The sequence below is a fragment of the Natator depressus genome, chromosome 3, assembly GCF_965152275.1.
Source record: "Natator depressus isolate rNatDep1 chromosome 3, rNatDep2.hap1, whole genome shotgun sequence".
NCBI lineage: Eukaryota > Metazoa > Chordata > Testudines > Cheloniidae > Natator > Natator depressus.
Window position 1 is genome coordinate 148,127,005 of NC_134236.1, and position 24,091 is coordinate 148,151,095.

Sequence of the window (24,091 nt, forward strand, 5' to 3'; positions counted from 1 at the left end):
GCCAGAACCAGAGAGGTTCCCTTAATCATCCAGATGTAGCAGTGTTGTTGATTCCTTCCTCCTCCCTCCCCTGATGACCACCGTCAGATCCAGGAACTGTTACAAAGAGTGGCTGATGCCCTCCACATTCCACTGGAGGAAGTGCAGGAGAGCCAACATCAGTCACTTAATACCTTGCATGCATTTGTACCATTCAGAGTGGTGCGACCAGTCAACTATGTTGTTCCTCAACTGGCCCAAACTTTCTGGCATACTCTGGTCACTTGCACACCCACCGCAAAGTCAGTGGAAAAGCGATACTATGTACTGGCAAAGGGGTCTGAGTTTCTGTTTTCTCACACCCTGCCCAATTCCTTGATTTATACAAGCAGCAATGGAACAAGCCTGGTAACAACCTCCACATTCTACTCTAGCTGACAAGAAAGGTAAGAGACCAGACTTCCCAGGTTGCAAGGTCTTTTCTTCGGCCAGCCTTCAGTTTCTGATCTCCAACTACCAGGCGTTATTAGCTAAATATGACTTTCTAAATTACAGTCAGTTAGCAGACTTTGCAGAGAATCTTCCCCAGGAGGATCATGCCCACTTCCACACTATCCCAGAGGAAGGCAGACTGGGCACCCCAGGACAATGCTCCAGGCTGTGGTGAATTCACTGGACAGATCTTCACGAACTGTGGCCACAGGGATCGTCATGAGGAGGGAATCCTGGTTCCATTCGTCTGATTTCCTTAGGAGGTGCAGAATTCCATTGAGGACCTCCCTTTTGATGAATCTCACCTCTTCAACCAGGAGACTGACGACTCCCTCAAGGACTCCAGAGACACCCTGTGATCACTGGGTATTTATACACCTGCACCCAAGTGAAAGTTTTACCACCTACCTCCCACACAACAGGTCAGAACTCCTCAGTCCTATCATCAGCAACTCTACAAGCATCTTTGTGAGCGTCAGAAGACCAATGGTCCCATCCCCCGGGTCTGCCCATGTAGTCTTCGACACCACAAACTCAATCTTCACAAAAGTGATATTTCTGAGTGCATCTAGAGAGCCGTCAACTGCCTTGCATCCTATCATACGTACAACCCTTCCCCTTTGAGGGACATCTAGCACACTTTTTACCAGCTCAGAGTGCAATTACAATAGACAAGTGGGTCCTGAATGTCATTCAACATGGCTATATGATCGAGTTCATGATGCTACCTCATCCACATACCTCGTCCCGTCCTGCTTCCAGGACCACTCTCATGACAGTATGCTCTCCCTAGAGGTAGACTCCCTACTGCAAAGAGGATCAATAGAGCCTGTTCCTACAGTATTTCAAGGTGCAGGGTTCCATTCCACCTATTTCCTGGTGCCCAAGAAGAAGGGAGGATGGAGATCAATCTTAGATCTCTGTCATCTCAGCCACTTCATACCTAAACCAAAGTTTCATATGGCCACCCTTGCAGCCATTATACTCTCACTAGAAAGAGATGCGTGGTTTATGGCTCTTAATATGCAAGACGCTTACTTCCATTTAGATATCCATCCTACCCACAGGCAGTTCTTGAGATTTATGGTAGGCCCAAAACACTTCCAATACAGAGTTATACCATTCGGACTCACGGGTCCATGGGTCTTCACTGGTGTCAAGGGGTCCTTAAATTCCCTTATCTCGATGACTGGCTACTAGAGTACGATCCAGACAAGAGGCTCAACCTTCAACCTCCTTGCTGCTCCTACTCCTTTCCTCCCTGGGGGTGAGCATATTCCACACAGTCCGTATAGTACTTCAGGGCACATATTGATGCGTTCTGTGCACATGGCTACATACCAAAGGATAGATTTCAGGCCCTGCAAGCACTGATTACCACAGTGGCCTCCAGTACTTCTGTTCCAGCCAGAACTTGCCTTTCCCTTCTTGGCCACATGGCAGCAAGCAATGCCTTCACTCATTTCCGCTTCTTATGCCTACAGCTGTTGTTTGAGAGATCCTATTATCCCACGCACCGTTCCATGGACCTCCTACTAACAGTTTCCCCCGAGGTTCTCTGTTCCCTTCAATGGTGGATGGACCCGGTTCAGGTTTTCACCGGGATACCCTTCTTTCCGTCTTCTCCAAGCACGACGATCATCACAGATGCATTGCTCGATGGCTGGGGTGCCCACATGGGCAAACTCATGACACAAGGAACTTAGACCGCTCGGGAATCCAGGATGTACATCAACATCCTAGAACTTTGGATGGTAAGGACAGCATGTCATGCATTTCTCCCATCTATTCACTTCTGTCACATTCTCATCATGTCAGACAACACTATCACCATTTACTACATAAACAAACAAAGGGTGCACGAGGTCACCAGTGCTTTGTGCGGAAGCTGTTCATCTCTGGGACTGATGCATTGCCCACAAGATCCTGTTGTCAGCAGCCTTTCTTCTGGGAACTCAGAACGTGATTGCAGACTCCCTCAGCAGGAAATTTGTGGCTGTCCATGAATGGGAGCTACACGACTCTGTGATTGCCACCATTTTCAACTGCTGGAGGAATCTGACCAGAGACCTCTTTGCCTCCAGCACCAACAGCAAATGCATCCAGTACAGCTCCTGGGGAGGGCTCAGCATCTTTTCCCAAGGCAATGCCCTAGTTATCCACTGATCGGACCAGATCAGTAATGCCTTTCCTCCCCTACCATTCCTGCCATGTGTCCAATACAAGATCAGATGGGGCGGTAGGGAGCTACGGTCATCCTGATTGCCCTTTTCTGTCCTCACCAATTCTGGTTTTCCCTTCTCCGCATGTCTACATGTCCCCCACTTCTGCTGCCAGCTTTTCTGGAACTGCTTACGCAACACAACGGCAGGATCAGACATCCCATTCCACACACCTGTCACCTGAGAGCTTGGTTTTTGGATGGGCATCTTTGTTAGAATGGGAATGTTCGTTGTCAGTATAAGATGTCCTTTCAAGTAGCAGGAAAGAGTGCACAATGCAGTCTTATCAGGCCAAGTGGAAACATTTCACCTCCTGGGCTCAGCAGAAGAGTCTTGCCCCTGAAGCCATGGGCATTCCTCTTCTCTTGGACTATCTCCTGTCCCTGAAGGAGTCAGAACTCACTCTCAACTCTGTCAAAGTGCACATAGCAGTAATTCGCAAAAAGAAAAGGAGTACTTGTGGCACCTTAGAGACTAACCAATTTATTTGAGCATAAGCTTTCGTGAGCTACAGCTCACTTCATCCGATGCATCCGATGAAGTGAGCTGTAGCTCACGAAAGCTTATGCTCAAATAAATTGGTTAGTCTCTACGGTGCCACAAGTACTCCCTTTCTTTTTGCGAATAGAGACTAACACGGCTGTTACTCTGAAACCTGTCATTATGCAATAGCAGTAATTAGTGCTTTCCACCCCCATTTGGAAAGGCACTCTGTCTTTACACACCTCTTGACTACAAAATTTTGGAAGAGCCTCCTACAAACTTATCCTTCCGTTCAACCCACTGCTCCCCAATGGGATTTCAACCTTGTCCTCACAATATTGATGAAATTACCCTTTGAACCACTAGCCTCCTGCTCCCTGTCTCTCCTCTCCATGAAGGCCGCCTTCCTAATAGCTATTGCTATTTTGCAAGAAGGGTAGGTGAACTGGGGACAATGATAGTGGAGCCCTCATTTACCACATTCCATAAAGATAAAGTTTCCCTGCACTTGCGTCCCAAGTTTCTGCCAAAGGTTGTATCCCATTTTTATCTCAACCAACCCACGCACTTACTTGCGTTCTTTCTGAAGCCACACACCTCGGTGGAAGAACAGTGCCTTCATTCACTCAATGTCTGCGGGGCCCTGGCCTTCTGTCTGCAGAGGACGAGATCATTGAGGAAGTCCCCTAGACTCTTTATCGTTATAGTAGAAAGGATTAAGGGGCAAGCAATCTCTGCTCAAAGGATTTCTAAGTGGATTTCAGGATGCATTACACTCAGCTATCTGTTGTTGGGATTGCCTCCCTCTCCCTTGGTGCGTAACTTCTCTTCCCCAATACACCTTGGTGCAAGACTCTGCGATGGATGCCCTGTTCAGCATAGCTGTTCTCCATTCCACGGTTCTATCATCTTCCTTCTCACTATGTTCTGCTTGTTAATCACTCTCAGTGGAATACAATAGGGACCATCACTCGAAGAAGATGAGGTTACTAACCTGTAACTGGAGGTTCTTCAAGATGTGTGGTCCCTATCTATATTCCAATGCCGCCCTCCTTCCCCTCTGCTGTGGATTTCTTGGTTCGCAGTGGAGAAGGAACTGAGAGTGCGGTTGTTCTACCCCACCCTTTATCGCCTTGGATGTAACCCTGAGGCGGAGCAAGGGCACATGTGCAGACCAGCAGACACTACTACTTTCAAAATCTCCAGCTCCAGATGTATGGCATATGCATATAAGCCTCAGTAGAATACAAATAGGGACCACATATCTTGAAGAATCTCCAGTTACAGGGAAGTAGCCTCCTCTTGTAAAGATGAGGTATTGTCAGAGACTGTGGTGTCAGAAGAAGAGGTGCTGGAATATATTGAAAAATTAAGGAGTATCAGTTGCCAATTAAGCATGATATGGTACATCCAAGAATTCTGAAAGAACTTAAGAATGAGGTGGTTGAGCTGTTAATGAAAATGTCCAATCTTATTAAAATTAGCTTCTATCCTAGAGTATAGTAAATGCATCTATTTTTAACAGACTACATGGGGTGATAGTGAGAATTATAGACCAATAAGCCTTACAACAGTGCTGGGTAAATTGGCTTAAATGGTAATTACAAATTTAAAAAATAGAAATAGAATTATATAGCACTGGATGATCTTGGCATGATGGGAACTAACCAACACGGCTTCTGCAAAGTAAAATCATACCTCAGTAATCCCTCAGAATTCTCTGAATGTGCCAAAAAAATCAGCACACCCATGTAGACATCTGTGCACCAGTGAAGTGTGTGGTGTGGTGTGTTTTCTCTTGGAGAAATATGAGGTCAGGGTTAAGGTTTTGCTTTATAGTGCAGTCTTAAGGTATGTGGTGTATACATAGTGTATGTGTTGGAGGTATATGGCACTTTTTTTTATAGAGCAGTAGGGTCTGTCAATACAAGTAGTGAGTATGACTTGTGAAGGTGAAGGAATCCTAAAAATATACCTTAACTGAACATATTCTTGTTTACGCTTTTGTTTTCTCCTTAAGCAAACTTACTATTTTTAATCAAGTTTTCTCTTTGTGGGATATTATGTTCCAAATGTTTTATGACAGCTGTTCAGTGTTCTGATTAACTGTTGGATTTATACCTACAGGCTATCATTATGGTGTTTAATGTTTTTCCCCCTTTTGCTTTGACTTTTAGTGGCAATAAAGTGCAGTAAAAACAAATCTGATCACCAGGGAGCTTTGCAGATACTTTCTTCAGCTCGACTCAACCTGCGTGGCTTGTCATCCAAAGCAAAGGTGAGATTGGTTTAGAAATATCTCAAAGGAAAAGTCTTTGACTTTATCTTTAGTTCTGATCTCTCAGCCCACCTCCTAAATAGAAGACATTTATAGATCAGATAATGCCCATGAATCACACTACATCATAGAGGGATGCTCATTTCTGCTTAATTAAGGGTCACTATTTTATAAGCCAAATTTTTCTCTCCCCATCTTTGCCTAAACCAAACCAATTATCCTGAAATATCACAGGCCAATTCTTAGCCCAGGTTAGAATTTTATTGGAAAATGTCATGCAAACTGGCACAGGTGGTTTGGAAGGTTGGAAGACTTCAGAAATGGAGTTATGTTTCACTTCTGGGTTATTTTCCGTATGTGGATGGCCATGAGAAGAATGCCAGGCAGGAAACCATTCTGGGAGCAGGGGTTGTGGGAGACCGTCTGAGAAGCAATGGTCTCCAACTCTGCACGGATTGCAAAATCTGCCAGAATTATTGCAACTCAGCATTATTGAATTTTTTTTTAAATTCCTAGGCAAAATATTTTAAACTGTAGTTAGGTGTAAACAAACATAACACTAAGCATTTTCGAAAATGCCATAAAAATGTGATAATTCAAAAATAAAATTGAAAATTTGTAGCTATGCAGTCATCCTTAATTTTGTCCCTGTACAACCATCAACATTCTATCTTTTACTCTTCCTTCCCTTCACGGTGTAAGGTGTACTCATTCTTTCATTAAGGCCTGCTCCTGAATATATTTTTGTTGAATAAAAATTAATGTTCCTATCTGATTTTAAGATAGCTTCATCCTGTGTCTGTACTTAGACAGCGTGTGTGAATTATAGAGCATAGGTTTTATATACATGTGTATACATTACAAACTTGGCTAAACTTGGTTCTTACCATTTAAGGACTGTAATTTAAGGATCTGGGCCTAGGAAGTTTGTATCACTAGATATGCTGACTCGATGACTAATGACATTTGTTTAAATGCTGACTCCATTACCTCTTGGGAATACTGGGAAATTATTGCCGTTTTGTGTGTTCTGTTTTGATTCAGTAAGTAGTAAAGGACTGTATGTCTTTTCTTTAGACTGAGTATGACTCTTGAAAGGAGGCAGGAGTCCCTGGCATGAATGATGTAAACACAAGTCCAGGTGGTTTAAATCATACTGTATGGTGCAATCTTTGGAAGATTAAGAATCAGAGTCTAGTAAAATCTGTTCTTAATTCCAAAAGTTACTGATGAAATGAACTTGTATGTTCCTGGCAGATAAGGGTGTCTAAGTTTCTGACAATTGTAGAGAAGTGAAATGGGCAGAGATTAAGTTGTCTGGGTGATCTGAACTGATTTTTCTGTATGTTCCAATTTTTTGTCTTAAATTTTAAAAGTCACATTGCACTTCGAAAGATTTTTGTTTTTTGTTTAAATACTACCCCCCTTCAAAAGTTTAGATTTATATGTCTGCTCAGCAGTAACTCCAGTATAGCCATTTTTTCACCTGGTTCTTGTCTTTAGTTTGAGGACTCAGTGTTTGGGGGGGATTTTGAACAAAGTACTTTTCTTTCAAGGTACTGAGAATGATCTTAGGTGTTAGACTAGTGACTTGTTCTTCAGAAGAAGAGAGAGAGCGGAGAAAATAATTAAAGATCAAATGCTAAAGCTTCCTGACCATACAGGTGATATGAACAAATCAGCACAGTTTCTTTTAAAGTAAATCATGCATATCTAGTTGATTAGTCTAGTTGACTAGTTCTTTAACAATGTTAAGAAAGTAGCAGATTTAAAAAAAAAAGTCAGTGTAATGTCAGTAATGCTGAGCCAGTGTAAATTGACTACCTGCATTACACAGGAAGGACCTAACTTGCCTGCCAAATTCCTAGTTTGAGTTTGCTGGGCTGAGTGTCCAAAAAAATCATGTGTAGTTTTTAAAATGAGCAAATCTATATTTCTGTAAGAAGGAGTTCTTTGTTCAGTGGCAAAGCACTTGTGAAGCAAGTTGGTGACTTGTTCGGCTCTCCATAGCATACTTTTGTTTATATGTCAATCTTATTTTCTTATATTTTGATGGTGGTGGTGACGTATATATCCCATAGCAATCCTTATGCCCTTGGTTAGTTTTTATCCTATCTAAATTTAGGCTTCATTCTGTCTTTTAGTTATTGAGTTTGACAAAGTGAATCACTCTACACACTTCCTTTGGATCAAAAACATGGAATTTATGGCCAGATTTCCCTTTTGATCACTAGCATGACATTTATTCTGCCACCCATATTCATGCTAAGTGGTACCTCACTCCTGAAATAGTCCCATGCATTTCAATGAGACTAACTTGAGGAAAGCAACATAACTACGGGTGGCAGAAGCTGGCTGTCGGGTAGCATTGTCTTTTAGTGGATAGTACAAAGGAGTGACTCAGGAAGTCTTGAGATGTAATCCCAGTTTTACTACTAACATGTTGTATCGCTTTAGGCAAATCATTTAACCTCTCTGCCTCACTTTTCCTATATGTAAAGGAAGGATTACAGTATTTTACAGGATTTGTCGACACTGAAGTTTTAAAAATATAAACCACTGTATAAGTGCTTAGCATTATTATTACACTTCAGCATCTTGTTTTCTGTTGATTGAGTTAATTATTGACAAATGCCTGCAGCCACCCACTCATGTTCTGACATCAAATGTTACAACATGTTTATTTTGGCAATCTGGAACAAATGATATACAGTATAACATACAAGGAAAAATGACCGTCAGTTAAAATACAGAACTACTTTTACTTTACCAAACAGATCAGTCCACACAACAGTGTTGTGTGAACTGTGGTGTGAAGGGAGAGTCTGATCCTGTTTACTGAGATTAATGGCAAAACGTCTAAGATTTTAATAGGGGCAGGAGTGGGCCCTAACAGAAACCCAGCTTTCCTGGGCGGACTGGAGAATGTCAGGCGGACTGAAAAGGAAAAATGCTCTGAGTCTGAGAAGAGAATGATAGTCATTCACTTCTATGTGTGCCTTCTGTTTGTTCACCACAAAGTGGCATTGGTGGGTCAAGTTAAGATGAGAGAGACAACCATGGATGCAAAAAAAAAAGAGAGAGAGATCAGAGGTCACGATATGCAAATTGGGGACTTTAATTCTGTTTGTAGGATGATCTCACTGCATCTAGTTTCGATTATGATGACTGTAAATATAGTTAAATATTGTTTTTGTTTTTATTATGCAGCAACTTTTTGCAGATGCAACAAGCAGTGAGGTTTCCAGTGAATTAGTTGATGAAGTAACAGCTATGGACAGCATGATTGCTGAACTGCAAGAAATGAGCAACCAACTGAGGAATCAGTGCTGAGATAAAAATAAGATTTCCTGGAAGGAAGACAATGATGACATGCTTTATTTGCTCCAGTTTCTGCTGATGAAATTGCAACTTTAACACATAACACAAATTTGTAATAAATATTTTCCTGTACAACACTGATGTCCTCACAGTCAGATGCCCTGAGCTTCTAAACTGTTTCTAAGGTCATGTCTACTAAATCTCTTAAAATTGTGTGTCTGCTTCTGTGGGCCTGGGTTTTCTGGAATAAAACCGATTGTATTTAGAAGGCATTTATTTAGGATTAGTTCTGCCTGAGTGCATTATATAACTGGCTCCAGGACATAGCTGTACACTGCTGCAGATTGGAGAGAGTGAGAAATCCCAGTGATGATATAGTATAGGATGAAATGCAAAACGATTTAGATGTTGTCTTAATTGGGGAAAAAAGGAAAGGTGAGAAATAGGAAAAATTCTAGTTTTACATTTTTTATTTTCTGTGTTATCTCAAGCAAATGTCATGTTATCCAAGTAGCTGCATACTTGCAAGGTGAATATTTAATGAAAAGTTATTAAATGAAAAATATAGTGATGGACATAGCAGTATTCAGCTTGCTTCATTTAAAGTAGAGGCCACGAGACATGTAGGGAGACTTGAGACTCAACCACCAGTTGGTTTTTTGTTGTTGTTGTTTGGGGGGCGGGGGGTTGTTTTTAAAGAATATCTACCTTTTGGTACAATCTGGTTTATTCCAAAAGAAGAAAAAAGTGCTTTTTAGAATTATTTTTGAGCCCTAGCACTAAATCTTCTCTGGAAGGAAAGTTTTAGCACTATCAAGGGAGGTGTGAAATCCATCCGAGGCAGGGGAATCTCCCAAGTTCTCCTTTCTATGTGGTGGCAGATTTTAAACAAGAACCATCCCACCATCAGCTTGAACACGTGTTTCTTAGATTTAGCTGTCTTGATTTTCAAAATAAATAATAATGTCCACTGATTCTGTGTGGCATACACATTTTTAACAAAAAGTTGAAGATGTGCAGCATGAGCTCATTTAGCAATCTGGGAGTAAATCCTCATTATCTTCCATTTACACACATCTATCTAGCCCTTAAATAACAGTGGAAGTAATAAAGTTAAAATTTGTGCATAAATAAATATTATTAGTATTCTGTAATTAGGGTTTAACTACCCTTCTCCACTGATTGTTTTTACTACAACTATTTCTTCACTTGATGTGGCCACATATAAGGGTCCTCCTCTCTTCTAATGCAGCCTGTAGTGTTCCATCCCCACCCCAATCACTTTGCAGACATCCTCCATTGCACAGAACATTGACAGCTTTGACTTTGTCCCTGACTGATTCTGTGTCTGGCCTCTTCTCTAATAATAAGTACATCATGGAAGACTTCACAGAGGTCATGGAGACTAAAGCTACCTTCAGTCTGAGATATCGGACTTCTGTACTCCTCAATCCAGCAACATTTGACTCAGAATCTCAAGAGGAGACAGTTGCCAATTAGGGCAGAGACAACTCAATCACTGCAAGAACTTCAGTTTTCCCCCACTTCACAATGGAAAACTTCCTAGCATGGCATGAGGACTGCCTCCCCTACCCAGACAGTCCTAAATTTGGGTATTTTCACTGAAGCCTGCCCCTCACAAGCCCAAGACTACTGCAGCCTCATGAATTACTGGTGATTCTGTGGCCCCAGTGAATCCTCCTGATGAGTAAATGATGAGCTTTGGTGCCAGAAAGCTTGCCAAACCTGTCTTAGATTGGATACTGAGGTGGCTGGGTATACTCCCATTTCCAGGATAAAAGGTGACTTTTAACACAAAGGAATACCAGCCTGCTCTGCTTTTAAACTCCTGCCTCTCCTCTTCTGTGATTCTGTGTTAGAGCATGATAAGGGAAATATCAGATAGCTTATTGGGACAGCTAACATGGACTGTCTCAGTGCTCTAAACTTGGAAGAGACTTTTGTTCAATTGTTGAGGAACAGCAAAATTAATTAATCCCATGTAAACAAACAATTATTCAAATTGTACTATCTCCCAAAGTGTGCTGGACACTTCCCAAACAGGGGGATGACACTGTCTCTGCACTAAAGGGGTTAAAATGTAAAAAGAGACATACAAAGGGAATGGGAAATGGATAGAGAAGGAACCAGCAACAGTGGTCAGGGCAATTGTGAAATATCTACTTATTGGTTTCATGTTTCTGTTTTTAAATATAAACTAACACCAGCTTCTTTGTAGTTATTACTAGTTCCTATTACAAATCTCAATTACTTTTCATTTTAAACATTTCTCTTTAAACCCAGTTTAGCTATCCCATTGCCCATGATCTCTCCAATCCACACGAACCAGGCTGTGAATGCAACCTGTCAAACGGGGTCCTCTACAGCGCCCTCCTAAGACTCTTCCCTCCTAGCTCTGCACAAATCCCCAGTGTGCAGGGAGATGAGAATCCAAAACAGTCGATCCTGATGTAAAAAGATAGTGGAGGCCCCTCACATCTGGCCTGCCAATTAGTACTTGTCATTAATTGGTCTCCTGGTGAAGAATGTAAATGAGGTGTTCATGACGATTCTTTTAAATCTGTTGGCTGCCTGTAATACTAGTGATGGAACATGACTAGAGACCCTAGCAGCAGTAGGTGAAGTTGCTCCTTTCTAAAAGATCCCAGAGGGTAGTTTTGGGCAATTGCTCATCTTCCCAGAGGGTTCTGTCATGCAGGATTCCCCAGAACTCCATTCTGTTAACCCTCTTGTTCAAAAGGTTACATAGGGCTATTAGAAGTGTTTGTGATAAATATGGACTACAGCATGTTCCATATGCAAATAATTCTCTTCTCCATATCCATCTCATCCAACGCTGCTAGCTCAGCCAAGCAATTTACTAGAGTATAATAGAAGACTAGTGCATAAGATGGGGAAAAACAAGCAAGACACGAGTTTCTGGATGCCCAGATAAACATGGAGCCATCGTTACTGCTTTTATTTGCACACAGCAAAAAGCTGTGACCTTTCCTTTTGAATGTGGACCTTGGCACCCTTACCAGGCCTTTATCATCTCCAGGATGGATCATTTCTATGTGAGTCTACACATTAAAACCATTTGGAAATTGTAGCTGGTGCAGAATTCACTGACTCACTTGTTACGCAGTGTTTCACACAAAAAGCACACTACACCTGTAATCTGCACTAGCTGCCATTCAGTTCTGAGTGAGACTTAATATGTTGATTCTGATCCAGTTTGGGTTCTGGTTGTGTTAGAGACCCACCTCTATCCTTGTAGGATGCCAGCACAGTTATTATCTGGTAAGTGATCAAGATAAGTCACTAGTGACAGGGCATTCTTGTGTTCTTGACTCTGGAACTCACCTCCAACCTTGGTCTGCTCTCGAACAGCTAATCTATTTTCTGAGGCTTTATTTGCAGGGGGTGGCCTGCATAAAGTTATGGAGGATCTGCGTGGTAGGGAGGACAGTTTATCAGCATTGATCAAGAGATTTTTTTTTTCAGGTCATTAACCTAATAAGGTTCAAAGCTACATTATCAACTGCTGGAAATGGCCCACCTTGATTATCACTACAAAAGGCCCCCCTCCTCCGTCCCCCGCTCTCCTGCTGGTAATAGCTCACCTTACCTGATCACTCTTGTTACAGTCTCTATGGTAACACCCATTGTTTTATGTTCTCTGTGTATATCTCCCCACTGTATTTTCCACTGTATGCATCCAATGAAGTGAGCTGTAGCTCACAAAAGCTTATGCTCAAATAAATTCGTTAGTCTCTAAGTACGCCTTTTCTTTTTAAGGGTGTACTGTATTTTTAATCAATGATACCTAGATTCTAGAACAGGTACTTTTATACATTTTTGCAACTGTGTGTGTTTATAGAGAAAACATTACAATGTGGTGGTGGTCAGATTTTTTTGGGATGGATGCATTACTCATGACTAGCGAGGAATCTATATGGATGGTGAAGCCACAAGTTAGTCAGGCAGGTCATCCCAAACAAATGCCACATCACATCATCTTACATTTTCTTTCTCCCACTTTTTTATCCCTCCACCCATAATACCAAGCTGCCTTAGTACCACATAGAGGCCTAAGAGTGGGGGTGGGAAAACTGGAATAGTTAAGACCTAAAATGGTGTGGGGTTTTGTATGGTAATAATTAGGACACATTTATAAAGTAAATTAAGGAAATATATGTACTTGGGTTATACCAAGGGCTCTATTTTCAGAATGAAATGTATTGATTTTATCTTGCTCTGCATTACTTTTTCACTGAGAACATATAAACCAGATTTTTTTCCTCATCCATCTTTGCTCAGTCCCAGGCTTCACGGTGGATGTGAGATTGACTGAACCTATTGGTGGATAAGTGAAGCCAAGGAAACACACACCATTTACAGGCTAATATACATGTAAATTACATTTTTCTGAGTTTGTTTATCCAAATGTGAATAAAACTATGTCCCTTCAGGGCTAAATGCAAATGGAGCGGGAAAGAAAAAGCATCTGGGTGACATACAACTTGTGTTTTCTGAACTTAAAAATAAACTGGAGCATGGGTAGGAAAATCTTATTTTAAACAGGAAAACACTACTACCATGTGAATGGAATTGTTGTCAGTCGGATTACTCAGACTGGCTGCTGTGTGTTCCAAAAGCAATTTTTGAAAATAGATTGAGATAGAAAACACTTTTTTTCTTTAAAATGTTTGTGTTTATGTCAGAGAGAGACAGGCTTGGTAGTCCTGGAGTTGTGAGGATAGCTGATCTTAAGGAATGTAAATCCAGCAAAAGAAGCGTTGCACCACAGAGACTGGAACACATGCTGTCCTGACTTTTCTAGAGTGCTCATAGCTACATGTTTAAAAGTGATTTTGTGTGCCCAACTAGAGATAGTTTAAAGGAGCCTGGTTTTTAGAGAGAGAGTGCTCAGCAGTTCTGAAACATAAGATCCCTTCAAGATGTCTCAAGTTGAGTATCCAAAATCACTATTTACATCTGAAACTTTAGGCCAAAATGGACCATCTAAATCAGTTAGTAGAAGGCAGTGGATCAAGAATTAGAAAATATTCATTACAGTTCCACAAGAAGAATTTTGCCTCATGAGCTGGAAGGTCCCCGAAGCACAAAGTGTGACTGCCTTAATTTTGAACTTCCTACTTTCTTTGTTTAGATCCTTAGTGTTTTCACATAGATTTTCTATTGGTTATCTTCTTTATTTTTTTAACATACTAAAGCATTACAGTACTTTAAAAAAATCCTCAATAGCACAAATAGGTAAATAGACAAGTTGCTCTAATTTATATTTTAAAAAGTTAAATTTTCCACTGGTCTGAGTCCAAAGTTGCTTCACCTCACCTATGTAGCAACTATTATAATACAAACACTGACGCAGCTGACATCATATTCAATCTGAAGGACCTCTCAACAGGATGTAATGTTGTTGGGGGCGGGGGGGGGAATGGAAGTCAGGGTCGATAATCAGCGGAACATGAGCTCCCAGTGCGATGCTGTGGCCCAAAGGATGTGATCAGGGGAATCTTGAGGCGGAGTAGAGCGGTTATTTTACCTCTGTATATGGTAGTGGTACAGTGGTACACTACTGGAATTCTGTGTCCAGTTCTGGTATCCCCAATTCAAGAAGGATTTTGATAAATTGGAGAGTTCAAGAAGAGCCATGAGAATGATTAAAAGATTAGAATATGCCTTATAGTGATAGACCAAGGAGCTCAATCTATTTACCTTAGCAAAGAGAAGGTTAAGGGGCAACTTGATTCCAGTCTACATAGGTGCTGACTTCTGCTGGTGCCGGTGGGTGCTCGAAGCCCCTGCCCCACCCCCATTCCAACCACTTCCCCAAAGTCTCCGCCCCCTCCCTGCCCCTATTCCAAACCCCTTCTCCAAATCCCGGCCCCGCCTCTTTCCGGCCTCCTCCTCCCTCCCTCCCAGAACTTGTTATGCCACGAAACAGCTGTTTCGTGGCAGCAAGCGCTGGAAGGACGAGGCAGAGGTGAGGTGAGCTGCAGCAGTGGGGGGAGCTTGGCTGCTGGTGGGTGGAGAGCACCCACCAATTTTTCCCTGTATGTGCTCCAGCCCCAGAGCACCCACAGAGTCAGCGCCTATGCCAGTCTATAAGTATCTCTATCGGGAGCAAATGTTTGATAATGGACTCTTCATTATAGCAGAAAAAGGTATGGCTAGAAGGTCAAACTAGACAAATTCAGATGAAATGAGGCATTTTTTAACAGCATAATTAATCATTGGAACAATTTACTGAGTGTCCTGGTGGAGTCTCCATCACTGACAATTTTTAAATCAAGACTGGACTTTTTTCTAAAAGATCTGCTCTAGGAATTATTTTGGGGAAGTTCTATGGTCTGTGCAATACAGGAGGTCAGACTAGATGATCACAATAGTCCCTTCTGGCCTTAGAATCTATGTATCTAGAAACCATTATGATTTTATCATATGTCTGTGACTTTTGCATTATTTACTTCATAAGAAGTGGTTCAGTTTGTGCTTCTTTTACTATTCTCAAAAATTATCCCAGTTTGTCTCAAATGCATATAAACATTATTTTATGTACTTATATTACTGCAGTCCCTACAAGCCCCAGTCCGACTCTGTCGTGCTAAATGCTTGTTATTGACATTTACCTGTAATTTAGTTAGAGCTGTCAACCCATCTAAAAAAGGTCTTTCCTCATTAGAGCTCAAAAGTTTTAACTAAATTGACACTTGTAAGAAAGTAAATTCTGTATGTTTTATATGCTGGAGTCCAGAAAGAAAAGAGAAATGAAGGCAACCTACAAACATTTTGTAATGATAATGGCAATAAACCATTGACTATAGTGGCCAAAGCCGCCCCATTCTAATACAGACAGGTTTTTTGCAACATTCAGAAGTACTTATAAATAGATAGATTTCAATCGACAAGTAGCTTATTCAGGCATGTGCTCAAATATAGTAGCTGCATTCATTAGACAAACATATCTACTAATTCCTGAGCTATACTAATAAAAGAGTAATCCCTTATAGGCTGAATGTAGTGCTGGTTTTCTTTTAACTATTAATGTCCTTCAAAGACCAAAGTCTAATAATAATTGTATCTGTATTTAGTTTTCAGCAAGTGATCTTAAAAATTAAGATAATCCAGGCATTGTGCTGTGAACTGTTTATTGGACAAAGAGCAACTTTCAGACTTGGGAACAGTTTAAGATATATCCTATTTATTAAATGGATTTTTTTCATTAAAAAAAAACTTTTGCTCTTTTTGCTAATTATAAAAGGAATCTGTGATTTTTAAGGAGTTTAGTTTCTTGGTTACCCATCTTTCACTTTCTTGATCCTATTGTGAAGGCAATAATGTTACATTTGTGACATCACAATCTGTGGCAACATACTGTTGTCACAAACAGCAGGTGCAGACTTAATTGATGGAGCATGGAGAGGGAGCTCTTCAAACAGATGGGGGCAGATGCTATTCTCTGCTCCGCTGGGGTAAGTAATGGAGTTATTACAGATATAAATGACTGTTTAATTCATATCAGAATATAGTCTATGTATTGGCAGTAACAGGGTGGATAGGTATCAGAAAACTACTACTTGTATAAAACATTATTTTCCAACTATGCTTGAGAAAGTCCTCTTATAAATTCTGACCTGAATGCAATTAGCTTTCTATGCACACACCAAGAATTTTTACTTCCAGTGATGTCAGGTATCCCTTACTCTCTATTTCGATTTGTTACAAACGCTACTGACCATCTCTTGGCCAAAAACCAGCATACTGGTCTATGCAAAGGGATATCAGCCAGGAGCCATGAATGGAAAACCAGTATTAGCACTTAGTTTTCAAATAAAATTGTATGTTAGCCTGTTAGTGACGTCACTACCAAAGAAAACTGTTTGTGGTGGTTAGAAGTTAAATTTTGGAATGCTCCCATTTTCCAGACTGCCATTCCCAAATGAATACTATGTTTTTCAGCCTTAAATGGGAGCATTCTGCCGTAGTGCCTCTTGCCCCTCACTTTCCCTCGTCTTTTGGCTTCCACCATCGTACAGACACTCCCATTTGCTGACTTAGTTACTCTTTCAACTTTATCTTCACCGTGAACTGTATTTTTCTCTCTTTCTCGCTGAGTTTTTTTTCTGCCTCCATATCACCCATGTTGCCCCTCTGCTTTGTAAGGCCCTGCCACACTTTTATGACCTCTGGTGCATTGATCAGCTGATTGATTTTTGCTGTTGCCTTGATGTTCTCCTAGCCCAACAGTTTCACGTTGTCCACCTACAACTCCATGCTCTCCTCAATCGTCAGAGCCTTTCCTCCTCACTCCCTTGTCTGCTTCTCTAGCCCCTAAACCTGCCAGGGTGGTTCAATGTGAAGAGGGAGCCAGGAATGAGGTTTGTGAGGGGTTTGGCCAAAGAGGCCCAGGAAGGCCTAGGAAAAGCCAGGCAGCATAGGAAGTGACACAAGGAAAAGTGAAGCAAGGTGGAATTTGAGTGAAAGGGACAGTCTCTCTGTCTTAAGGCCCCCAGGCCAGTGCTTGGAGAGGAGGGAGGGCCTGTGCTCCCCTATACCTCAGCTGAGCCACCCGGAGAGGGCATGCTTGATACCTCCGTGTATGAGGGGAAAAGTGTTGTAAGTCCTGGCCAGAAGGCTGTCGCCCGGGGAAAGTGAAGGTCCATGTGGAGCCCCTGCACTGCGGAGAAAAGATTAGAGCTATTGATTCCACAGGAAGGGAAGGACTTTTCCCTTGATCCAAAGACCAATGCACTAACTCATCCAGTTAAACTAGCTAATCACCAGAGGGAGACTGCAAACCAGCTTGGGGAACTGAGGCATTGAGGTGTGGATGCATCCGGACAGCAGAGAGGTAAGCAATACCCTCACAACAAACCAAAGATTAAAGGAACCAAACTATAGTTGTCAATCTCCAATTTGCTGTATGACTGTTAACAGACAGACGATCTGAGTAATTCTGAACGCTGGGGCAGGCTCCAAATACATAGAATTTTTTCTTTTGTTATATTTATAGCTGCCACCCCTTCCACTGTTCAGGTTCTGCTATTGTCTATCGCCTTGTATTTTTATAGGCATGTGATTTGATTGCAAATTTTAGTGCAAGCCTAAAACTTTGTATAGTGAACATGGTTTCAACCAATTAACATTTTTCCCCCAAACTCAGGGAATGATAAGTGGGGGGGATCTTAAGCTATGGATTTTGTTAGAACTGGGTGATTTTTATACTCTTACGCTGTACCTGCAAAAGGAGCTTCTTTAGGCAATAAGGACCAATGCAGCAATTTTTTTTCGGTAGAGGCATGTCCTGCAGTTAGTCTGTATGTAGGACACAAGTTTTGACGTTCTATCAGATCAGTGGCTAAAATCCTCTGGTACTTTTTTTTTAAATTATTGGAAGTAGTATGATGAGATGGTGCCCATGCCTGATTCCTGAATAATGATGAGGGATAGAAGGCAGTAATCTATAAACACAGAACTAAAGAAACTGCCACTCACAAATTAAATGTAAACAATGCAATAATGATAATACTCTGTACTTACATAGCATTTTGTATCCTCACATGTGATAGGCATTGATCTGGCCACTCTTGTTCATGGTGAGTAACTCCACTGAAATACCATTAGAAATAAATTGGTTAGTCTCTAAGGTGCCACAAGTACTCCTTTTCTTTTTTCAACTTCTGAGTAGTTCCTGATGGTAACCTCAAATAATGAAAACTGTTATAGTCGTATTAATCAGGAACACGTCCACTGATGTCAGTGGGGATATTCCAGCATTAATTGGGTAACTAGGAGTCACAATTTGGCCCCTTGGGACTCGTCCTTTGATAATCTAATCCCATCAACATCCTACATCTATTATATCCTTATGACTGCCTTGCTCTGTTGGGAATAATAAAGCGGCTTGTGCCTCGGTTGGTGACACCAAATATCATGAATTTAAGATGGCTGTTGTAATGTAATTAACCTTCCAAAACTACTCCCCCAACCCCAAAGCACAGTCAAGCAGTGCACCTGCGACTGACACCAAGAAAAAGGCAGGCTTTGCTTTCCCAAGCTGCAGCAGGGCAAAGGGTGTCGGCGCTATGAGGCTGGCACTCAAACTTTTAAAAGATTCTTCTTCTCACCTCCAAACAGAGCAATAGGTCCTTGGGTTTTCCACGGCACAAGGTGATCTCTGCTTTGGCTAGAGAAGGTTCCTGACTGTCCAGTTATCTGAGTGAGCTGATTGCATGTATGTTCTATCTTAAGGTTTTATATTGCCACATATCACTGTAATATCTAAGCGTCTTCCATATAAAATCAGTAGCAATAGAGAAGTCCCTCGTGGACGTTGTGGAGTCTCTGACACCTCTCTCTTCTTGGGGTCAAATCTCTGATCAGGGTAGGGTTTCAGTTTTTGATTTCTTTAGATTTTGTTGCGTGGTAGGGGTTTATTGGGTGGACGGAGTATCAATGTTTTGAGTGTCATTCTTATGAAGGAAAGACCTTTTCAAAGTGGAAGGTTTTGCAGTCTTTCTAAAGACGGTCAGACTCTAGTTTGCCTAATATCTTCTGGAAGATTTTTCCATAACCAATCACCTCAGGTGAGAATCCTTTGTCCCCAATTCTCACACAATTCTTTCTGGGCTTTATGATCAGCATTGTCCCAGAGGATGGCAGTGTCAGCACTGTCAATGGTGGCTCTTAAAATAGAAGTCAGTCTTTGATGTAGCTGTGGCTTGGTCCAACACTTTAAAGTGGCATCAGAAGCTGTATGGGAGTCAATGCAGAGATTTGAGCATGGCTCTGATGGGCTCATGCCAACCTAAGCCATGGAGGAAGAGGGCAACCACATTCTGAAGCAGTTGGATCCTGTGCATTGTCTTCACATTCAGCTTCAGAAACAGAGAATTACTATAATCCAGCCTGGAGGTGACAAATGTATGGATGACTGTGGCCAGGTCCTCTTATGGGAGGAAGGAACAAAGTTTTTAGCAAGGTGAAAGTGAAAGAAAGCATTTTTAGATACTGATGCCACGTGGTCATTCAAGCTTAATGAGGAGTTGAACTGAAGTGATTTATGCTGAATGAAATAAAAATTAAATGAGGTTGTGCTCAAATTAGCATACCTTGCACCTGAAAGATGAGGACATCAATGCATTGACCAGGATGCTGTCTATTTCACCAGCTTCTTTAAATGTCTTCTGCAAATGCTATTAGCGTTTGGCATGGGACACATGCCACATTATTTGTCACCTGACTGATCAATTGGGCCTTCAAAGATGGTCAACACCAGTGCACAACTGGGACCTCATCACTGGAATAAGTGACAATCCTCCACACCCTTAATGTTGAATGAAAGAAAAGTAAATGGAGGTGGGAGAACACATGCTTATGCTTATAAGAAGCACAAGGGATCTTTTTCTGGGGAAAAGACAATACGCTACATTTATTGAAGATACAACAATAACATATGCATTCAATCAATCACACGCTCGCTCTCTCTGTCCCACCAGTTGATGTTATAGTTATCAGTCCAGAGTCCGGATCAATTTAGTGGCCAACTAGGTTGATCACAGGTAGGGAGGAGCCAGGTTCTGTCGGTCGCAACACAATGCTCTGGGGAAGTCTTGGCAAGATGAACCCAAGGTTTCATGGCAAGGCCCTGTTTATATAGTGATTTTCCTTCACTGGGACCAATGAGTTTTGCACTGTCATGCTGTAATCAATTGTTTGAGTGCTTGTTTTCTTAAATTGTCCTTCTCAAGCTTTATCTTGTTCTTTCATTAAGTGTCTCAGGAAGTTACCCCATGCTGGTTTTGATCACAGCTGTATTGTCCCCATGGATAGGTGCCTGTCTCATCTTTAGAGTCATCAATCTGCCCTCTTCTGACCTTTCAATAGGGGCGTGTTGTAATTTTCTGGTGCTCTTGCGTCTGTCCTCGGTTCCTCCCTAGAACATCTGGTTCGGTGATGGCCTTCACACTTATCTTCTAACACACACATTCCTCATTCACAAAACAGAATTGATTTACACAGAACATTTGAACAGGAACATCAAATTGCAATGCAAGAGAAAAATAATCATTGCATTCTTTTACTTATTTTAAATGCTAACCCTACAACAAAGTGGTGACCCTAAAAGGTCTCTTATTGCCTTGAAATCAGCTCAGACACAGATTCTGGCTGATGCATCTTTACCAATGGCCCATTAGGCTGTTCCTTTCTGCTTTCAGAAAGGGTGGCTGGCAGGATATGGTCAAATCATACACCAATACATGCTACATTATTATCCTTTATCCTTCAATCTAAATTATATGAAATACAAATATAAAATCCTACTACTACAGCAGCATAGATAGAGGCTGGAGAAGAAAATGTGTCTCGACTCCAAGTGTTCTCACACCACAAAAATGTCAGGCTTCCCACTCAGCAGCAAGTGGCCCTCCAGCCACTTGTAATCCACTTTTGAATTTAAAGGCATATTGGGAACTGTTCAGTATTCCAAATTTAGTTTGTATTTTAGATAGGGAGTTGAAAGTGGCTGTTTCCTGACGCTGAAAGTACAAGTTGAGCATCCGGGGAGATAAGCTTGGGAACCCTATAGGAAAATGAGATTAAACTTAACTAAACTATAAATATATTCAATAGATGAATATAACATTTTCTCTGTTGTTTTCTCATATTCTTATACTAGGAATTATTTTGCTCTCCAGACTCAAAGAATGGTTCTTTATAAGTGTTTATGTCCCCTTTTTAAAAAATTGAAATGTGAAACCACTAGGATGTGCTACTGATGAACATCCTGGATGACTGAAGACCACTCCCCCACGGTCTGAACCAACAGGATATAATACAACTGATGCACCCCCAATGATGATTAATGCTATGACATTTCAAACATGAGGCCTTGCATAAATGAAGACTAATGGGTTTTATCTTAGTGGGGAGGTTGGGTTGTTTGAGTAAAAACAGTTAAATTGACAGAATTGTCTATTTTAAGAAGACAGGCTTTTGATTTATTTTAATTGAAATGTAATTAGCTATTTTCCTCTTTGACGGCCTGTGCCAGAACTTATGACACTGACCATATGGTATTTCGATTTCAGAAATGATGCAGGTGGTGGTATTCTGGTCTATCAATCCTGCACTGAGAATTGACTGGGGAGACCCACATTGACTTCAGTGAGACACTATATGGGCACAGAGGTCTGCCTGTTCAGTTCGGGATTGGAGCCATAATGAGTATTTCCCAAATAGATGCACACACCAAGGCTCCCATCCTGCAACTACTTATACATGTGAGTAACTTTATTCATGTGAGCAGTCTCAATGACTTCAGTGGAGACTACTCATCTGAGTAAAGTTAGTCATGAGCATATAGGTTTGTGAGAATGGGCTTCAAAACAATAACAGACTGGAAAGATTCTAGCAGCATCTGGAAAGTAGCATCCCTTCAGAACTATCTAAACATAGTTTTAGCAGACATTAAATGTGCCTTTACATGAGCTTATATGCCTTTACAAGAGATTATTCTTTGTGAATGTGTCAGACTTTTTGGACAAATATGTTTATTAAAAATGTAGATTCACAGACAAAATAACTGAAATAACTTGAGAAGTAGTAAACATACAAACACATATTTGGTTAGAATTAGGAGCCAAGGGGCTCCTCACGCTGCTCCTGCCTGCAGGTACTGCCCCTGCAGCTCTCATTGGCCATAGTTCCTGGCCAATGGGAGCTGCGGAGTTGGGGCTCAGGTCAGAGGCAGCACACGGACACCCCCTTCCCACCCCACCTCCCACCCCCCCGGAGCCGCAGGACCATGCCAGCCGCTTCCGTGAGCAGTGTGAGGCCAGGGCAGGCAGGGAACCTGCCTTAGGTCTGTTGCATCGCCGGACTTTTAGCAGCCTAAAATCTCCCTTTTTGGCTTCCGTAACCTCTGGGAGAAAGAGCCCAGTTCCAGGAGACTCCCGGCAAAACTGGGAGGGTTGGCAACCCTACTTCCTCTGGCTGCTCAGCAGGGATGTCCCTCTGAGGGAGCTGCCATTCTGTCCCCCACACCCAACACTATCCTCTGCACCCGTCTCAGCCTCCCTGCAACCTCTAAATGTGCCTCCTGCTCCCTCTCATCCTCCTCACCTACCTTTCACAGTGTCCCTGCTGCTCCTTACAGGCCCTGGGTCCTGTCCAGCCCTAGAACCATAGAGTGGCAGCAACTTTGGCTGTGGGTACAGCTTCAATCTAACTGAAAACAGTGGGAGGTGGCAGCCAACTTTATTAAGGGCAACCTCACTTCCAAGTGCAGACAGACTGCAGGGAAATGGTGGCCAGCTTGCTGGCTTTAGCCCCATTGACAGTAACAGGCATTCTGACTAAGGGAACATTCATCAGGTCAACAAAAACCCAAAATCATTAGAGATGCAATAAAATCACCAGAGTTGGCAATTTTCCTTTCTATTGTCAGCTAGTGTAACCCATGTGTCTAGTAGGGAGATATCTCTTTAAGAGACCCATTGGGGGAGGAGGTAGGAGTGAGTCGTGTCTGGGTCATTGTTGCTAGGCAGATTTAGCACACCCAGAAGTTTCTGGAACGAGGTGTGGCAGCTTTGGGTATGCTCCAATAGGTTCCCTGGTGCTGGGGTCAGACTCCACATGAGGGCCAGCGCTCAGGGCAGCTGCTTTACAAAAGGCCATGTGCCCCCTGTGAGTTGGGAGAAGCGGAGCCCAGGAGTGCAGAGCAGGGTGTTTTCCCAAACTCTGAAGCATTCTGCAGCAGGTTAGTGATACTGTTAACCCTATAACAGGGAAGCATAGGCAATGTTAATTATAGAAAGGGAAAATTGGGAGAGAAAAATAATTTCTTCTATTTTAATTGTATACTGTGAATGTTGTTTGATTTTAGCCAAACTGTTTTAATTAAATGTCTCAACTGGTATGATTCACCAGCTGGTCTTTAAATCTAGTAATTGGGAGTCACTTATATTTTACTATTCTCAGTTCTTGTATGTTCTTGTAACAAGGTTTGTTTTTAAAATCTGTATATTTAATTGAGTGATTGATCAATCAGTTAGCTGGCTGGCTAACAGTGATTTCAGCTGAGGAAGAGTGTGCATGGTCTCCAACTGAAGATTCTTACAACCAAGTGGAGGGAAGATGTTGCTTTTGACTCAGCAGACTGTATAGATTTGATGATCAAAGACTCTGAGACTCAGGTAAACTCAACCTAAGTTTTTGGAACCTCTGAGTTTCTTCTCACTGTGTTTCTGTGGGGACTGACCTGTTTAGATTTAAACTGTTTAAC

The 24,091-nt window shown here is 41.7% G+C and overlaps 1 protein-coding gene across 4 annotated transcripts in view; it reads left to right on the top strand.

Annotated features, from left to right (window-relative positions):
• Window positions 1-12,471, top strand: part of TTC27 (tetratricopeptide repeat domain 27) — a 198,384-nt gene extending 185,913 nt beyond the window's left edge. For all 4 annotated transcript variants that reach the window (XM_074949014.1, XM_074949017.1, XM_074949015.1 and 1 more), the window contains 2 exons: window positions 5,354-5,454; window positions 8,665-12,471. In XM_074949014.1, coding sequence (XP_074805115.1) covers window positions 5,354-5,454; window positions 8,665-8,787 — 224 coding nt within the window. In that variant the 3' untranslated portion in view covers window positions 8,788-12,471. The remainder of the gene's footprint in view (window positions 1-5,353; window positions 5,455-8,664) is intronic.
• Window positions 12,472-24,091: the final 11,620 nt, after the last annotated feature.